The sequence below is a fragment of the Erigeron canadensis genome, chromosome 1, assembly GCF_010389155.1.
Source record: "Erigeron canadensis isolate Cc75 chromosome 1, C_canadensis_v1, whole genome shotgun sequence".
In the NCBI taxonomy this organism is placed as follows: Eukaryota; Viridiplantae; Streptophyta; class Magnoliopsida; order Asterales; family Asteraceae; genus Erigeron; species Erigeron canadensis.
Window position 1 is genome coordinate 3,619,069 of NC_057761.1, and position 5,896 is coordinate 3,624,964.

The following is a 5,896-nucleotide window of genomic DNA, read 5'->3' on the forward strand; positions in this document are numbered from 1 at the left end:
ATCTTAGACAACAAATACAAAAATTTAGCTAAAGAGATATGTAAATGATGTATTTATGGAATACATATATGTATAAATATACATATATATGATTATATGTAGGTATATATCAAAATTCGGTTCGGTTCGGTTCGGTTAACCGCGGGTAATGAATATTGAAAGCCGTAACCGAACTGTTACACTTCGGTTTTTATGTTTTCGGTTTTTGTTTTTTTCCGGTTTTGATTTTTTCAGTTTCGAATCACGCAGTTCGGACCGATTTTTTGGTTTTCCAGTTCATTTCTTACACCCCTACCGGAGGTACTTCTCACAGCACAGTACCGTGGAGTATATAGAAAAAAGTAAGTCAAACCAAGCAGGCTTTACCAAACTACAAATAATCAAAATCCCACTATTAAAAGTCAAATTTAAGGTAAATTATTCTCATTACACTACATTACTATTTACTAAATACTACTAATTACTTCATAGGTTTAAGAAATATTTTGCATTGCATTGCAGTTCTATGTTGTTTAGGTTTCATAATTCTCTGAACTCCAAGATTTTTGGAAGACGATCTCTGTCCAAAGATGCAACCTATAAGAGTTTCTTAGAGTAAGTGTCTTTTTAAATAATAATCTTGTTGTAATTTGGTAGTGGTTATGTTCTGCACACCAAGTGTTTGATAAAAGTTTCCTATATATATGTAGTATAGTATTTTTGAATGTATCCAAGAAATGCTATAATATATGTCATATATAAAACAAAGGACGTTTTTTAGTATGGTGCGTTTCGATGAAGCTGAAAATGATGAAATGTTTCATCTTTTATATGTTTCGTTTTAAAAAAATCCGCTCTCAGATATTTGTGTTTATCTGAAGGGTAAATTAACGGTTTTTTGTAATTTCTAGCTGGCAATTGTGAAATTTTTCTATATAGCATAAGTAGTTTACTTTATTTTCCTTGATGCAGGTTCTATCGGAATATCGGCAAACGAAATATGTCTGACGATCGGAAGGCTATCACCCGTGTTCTTTTTTGCGGGCCTCACTTTCCAGCTTCACATAACTACACTAAAGAATATTTGAAGAGCTATCCGTTTATCCAGGTTTTTAAATAGATGAAGTACTACTACACATCAGACACGATTTGAAAGTTGCTTAGGTACAAAAATCTCTGCACCTTTTGTTTTGTAGGTTGACGATCTTCCATTTGATACTATACCTGATGTTATCGGTAAGTATGATATGTGCGTGGTAAAAAGCATGCGGCTTACATCAGATCTTATTGCTCGGGCGACCCAAATGAAGCTTATAATGCAATATGGTGTTGGCTTAGAAGGTCTAATATTTTATGCTTAGTATTTGAGTACAGAACAGTTTAACTGAAAATCCCGACCTACTTTGGCTCCAAAAGTACAATTCTAACTGTATTCTGATGTTTAATAAAGGTGTTGATATAGCTGCTGCTACAAACCTTGGAATTAAAGTTGCTAGAATTCCTAGTGGTGAAACAGGAAATGCTGCCTCATGTGCTGAAATGGCCATTTATTTCATGTTAGGTCTTCTTCGTAAGCAGGTAGGTTCCCATAGAGATTAATGCAGTATATTTCTTGCTACAAGTTTCTAATGTAGATAATTAATATTGTATAGTTGAAAAGTGAGTTTTGTTTGGGATTATTTAATTCCTTAACGTAGAGGAGGTTGGCTTAAGAGGACTAGAATGTTATGACTAGGAATCCTAATGCTTATCTCTTTCTGCCAATAGCTGTTCTTTATTAGTTCTTTTTTTCTTATTTGTTAATTACAACAAGTATTTCATGTACCCTTCTTGTGGACTTCTGTGTAACTTACATTCGTAGTGCAAGCATGTGAAGTAGATGTCTAGACCATTTTCAGTAAACCTAGAAACATATATACATTGTTGGGTTCTTTTGCAATGGAGCCTAGAGGGTGGGCTTGATGCGCCAATAAACCCTCGTTTGAAGACCTAAAAGCAGAAACATTATTGGATTTTTTTTTTTTTTTTGCAATCTATAAATTCTTGTTGCAAGATGAGTTTGAGATTTTGAGGGTAGGTTTGAATGCCCATGTTCTTCCTTGTGTTTTCCCCCTTTTTACTTCGCTTTCTGTCTCTGGTTTTGTGCGTGTGTGTGTGTTGTGTTTAGTTATGTAAACCTAAATCTTGGCTGCAGAATGAGATGCAAATTGCTGTGAGGCAGAAGAAAGTTGGAGAACCAGTTGGCGATACATTGCTCGGAAAAACAGTAAGCTCGGTCAATTAATTTGTCATCTATGTGTCTCATATCTAGAATAACGTGCCTCATTATTTATTTATGATGGAAAATGATTTGTTATAAAATAGAAGAGATACTGAATAGCGAATGAACTCCTGCTCCCTACAAAAATAAGTAAAGGTAAAATAACCCTGCTAAGTTCGGATGAAGTACAACCTTGGCTGTTGCCGTTCTAAGGATACTCATTTATATTTATTGAGGGATCTAATAGTTATGCATTATTATTGAAAAATAAAAAGCTTTTTAAATTTAATGCATATTAGAGAAAAATTGAAATTTTCACTGGTAATTCCAAAAAAGCCCATGTGGTTTTCCCAGGAGTCATGAAAAATGTGTACAGTATAGGTACGTGAGAATGCACAGGTCAGGTTAAGTTGCACACCTTTTATCATATATACTGATAGTCCATCTTGAGTATCATTATAGAACTACACAACTTTGCACATCTCTTGACACTGTCCTGGATAACTTTTGTATAATTTGATGCATTTTTAAGGTTTTCATTATGGGCTTTGGAAATATTGGCATTGAATTGGCAAAGCGTCTTCGTCCTTTTGGAGTTAGGATTCTTGCTACAAAACGCAGTTGGCCCTCGTATGTTCCAAATACGTTCAGTCCTACCGGTATCACATAACTTCTAATTTGCTTTAGTTAATTTTCTGCTGTGATTTTCTATTCACTGTTACCATCGTTCTGCTTCCAGAACCAACATCTCAAAACGGCACACATGAGGATTTGGTTGATGAGAAAGGTTCTCATGATGATATATATGAGTTTGCAAAGATATCTGACATAGTTGTCTGCTGCTTGACGATGAACAGGGAAACTGTCAGACACTTTCATCCTCTGTAACATCTCTAATTATAATTCTTTCTAAATGGGGCTGAACTTCTTGTGACTAACCCTATGTTCATCTATAATCAGGCCGGTGTTATAAACAAAAATTTCATTTCTTCAATGAGAAAGGTTAGTTTTTATAGATACACTCATAGTCTACAAACTTATCTATGGTAGTGAGTATTATAAAACTCAATTTCTGCTTCTTACAAGCCAGTCATACATCTAGTTTGGTTGCATTGAATACTAGTAGTTTTGGAAAGTGTTAATTTCATCTCCGTTTGAAGTTATGTGCATAAAAAGAGGGGCATCTTTGTTTAGACTACCTGGGGAGAGTCAAGCACTCGAGCCTTTGGGGGATTTACGTGGCCTAATCGGTATTCCCGTGGCTGTTGTCAGACTCTTCCGTGGCTATGCAAAGATGTTTACCTGGTTAAGTTCTGCGTGCTTTCTTACCGAACCTTGGAGATGTTATTAGTCACCTGTGTTTAATTTTTATACATTTTTCTTGATTCTTCATTAGCTCCAAGCTTCCGATCTATGTGCTCAAATCACCTATCTCATGGCTAGTATTCGGAGGCGTAATATTTGAATTTTTACCTAGTTAGCTATTTTTGAAAATAATGTAGCTACAGCCTACAGAAGACATGGTAGATAATTGTGTGTGGATGAACTGAATGTGGCTTGCACAAAAATAGGATCAGATGAGAAAATACCATAACTTTGATGTTTGCTTACATTGGTTTGGCAAAAGTCAGTCAACTGTGCGGATAGATTTTCTTAATTCTGTTAAAGATGATCAGCTTGATTTTTTAGGGTGGACTACTGGTCAACATCGCTCGAGGTGGTCTCTTGGATTATGAGGCTATTCATAATGGTCTTAAGTCGGGTCATTTGGGAGGCCTTGGGATTGATGTCGCATGGACAGAGCCTTTTGATCCAGATGATCCAGTGTTGAAGTTCCCAAATGTACTTCTCACACCTCATGTTGCAGGCGTTACGGAACATTCATATAGATCCATGGCCAAGGTATGCCTCTTGTGGTACTTTCTGAGTTAATTTTTTTGCGAAGGTATAATATCCTATTTTCTGTCTTCCAAAAAGTTATTTGTATGACCATTGTCATTAGTATTAAAGTTGAATTTTACACAGTTGACATAATGCCAACCATTTTTTTTCTAAACAAACTACTTCCCAAGTTAACCTTGAGAATTTTTGGCATGGTGGTTTTATATAATTTGTCTGTTTTTGGTTATAAATCCATATGGTGATTATATGAAAGGGCTTTTTTCAACTTAAAATCATGACCTGAGATGTATAATTAAGGTGAAATTACTGATATATGTGTTAGCTTTTATAACAAAACGTCAATACTTGAAAAAGGCTAACATTTCCATCTCAAATTTCTTATTTTTGAGACGAGGTTTTACAATTCTGTAAGATTCATTTGTTCTTAACTAATCTTTACTCAAATGGATACCCTTGAGTGGGAATATATCTCGGACGTAGCAAGCTTGTAATCATCTTTATTTTCATAATTCAACAGGTAGTTGGTGATGTTGCCCTTCAACTCCATTCAGGAAAACCTTTGACAGGGATAGAGTATGTCAACTAATGTTACCCGGTTAGCGATTGATTGAATGTCAATATAACATTTTGCAACCTAGTTATCGTTCTTATTCTTGCACAAGAAGAATTACTTGGACCATTCAGTATCTTGAATTCAGTTGTTTTGATAATTCATGTCTAGACGGTGGCTATCTATATCTGTTTCCATTTTCCATAACATATAACATTCTTCATCATTATTCCAACAATTATCATGGACTTCAGATGAATGACTAAGTTGAAGTTCAAAGTTGAGGTTGATGACCAATAAACAGGAGTCATCAAGTCTGCACACTGTGTCAATCTTAGCATCGCAGAATAAAGGAATGTGTGCACCACATCAAGAGCTTATCAATCACATACGTAATTACATAATAATGCGGTAGTTGCAAAGGCTCCATTTTCAGGTGGTGGAAAAGAAGTTGCATTTTGCACCTTTCTGCTGCGTATTTCTGGCTGTCCGGGCAATACACTTGTTAATCTGTGGCCTTTAGTGATTAGTTTCCTATGCAAAAGTTTCAATACGTACACCTGTTTTGTGTTTGAGAAGTTCTTTAGTCACCATTCAAGGTTTACTTGGACATTTGACTAATAGTCAAAGCTTCATTTGAATATGTATAGTCAGATTCTGCAGCTTTATTTAATGAAATCAATCATTTAAATACAAACTAAATAACTTGTAAGATAGAAAAATTCAGTTATGATTAACTAAAGTATAACTAAATTTAATGAATTGTATGTTAATTTTAGATAGAAATCAGAAAAGATTAATTTTATGTAAGTTGAGTTTAAATTAAGTTTAATAAAAGGGAGTCTGCGCATTGCAAAGGCAACGGTTTATAACGCGTGAGATGCCGTAACGGTAATATAAGCTGTTTAGGTTACTTTCATGAGATGTATCGATGAGACATCTAACCGTGGTTATCATTTTGAATATAAGTCGATGATTAGATGCAAAAAATAATAAGGTGCAAAAATTAACAATTTTAAATACAGTACAACCTTTATAATTTAATACTCGATAAATTAATAAGAGAAAGTTACATTTTTAGTCCCCTAAGTTGACATGATTTTCGGTTATTGCCATTAACTGAATTAATTACAGAAAAAACCCTAAATTTGTTCAATTTTTTCACTTTTCACTCCGTGACTAACAATCGTCTATCAGGTCCGTTA

General features: G+C 34.5%; 1 protein-coding gene across 1 annotated transcript; it reads left to right on the forward strand.

Moving 5' to 3' along the window:
* Positions 1-322: 322 nt before the first annotated feature.
* On the forward strand, positions 323-4,929 carry LOC122578981 (hydroxypyruvate reductase). The gene is made up of 11 exons (XM_043751058.1): positions 323-412; positions 502-594; positions 952-1,087; positions 1,176-1,320; positions 1,430-1,557; positions 2,174-2,245; positions 2,772-2,898; positions 2,979-3,103; positions 3,200-3,241; positions 3,929-4,141; positions 4,659-4,929. The coding sequence occupies exons 2-11, from the start codon at positions 506-508 to the stop codon at positions 4,725-4,727; spliced, it is 1,146 nt and encodes a 381-aa protein (XP_043606993.1). The 5' UTR covers positions 323-412; positions 502-505; the 3' UTR covers positions 4,728-4,929.
* The last annotated feature ends 967 nt before the right edge of the window (positions 4,930-5,896 follow it).

Excerpts from the sequence above, each read along its gene's own strand:
- LOC122578981 (XM_043751058.1), top strand. The coding sequence starts at position 506 with ATGTTGTTTAGGTTTCATAATTCTCTGAACTCCAAGATTTTTGGAAGA. Across the intron at positions 1,088-1,175 it reads AGAGCTATCCGTTTATCCAG|GTTGACGATCTTCCATTTGA; the intron begins GTTTTTAAATAG and ends TTTGTTTTGTAG. Across the intron at positions 2,246-2,771 it reads ATACATTGCTCGGAAAAACA|GTTTTCATTATGGGCTTTGG; the intron begins GTAAGCTCGGTC and ends TGCATTTTTAAG.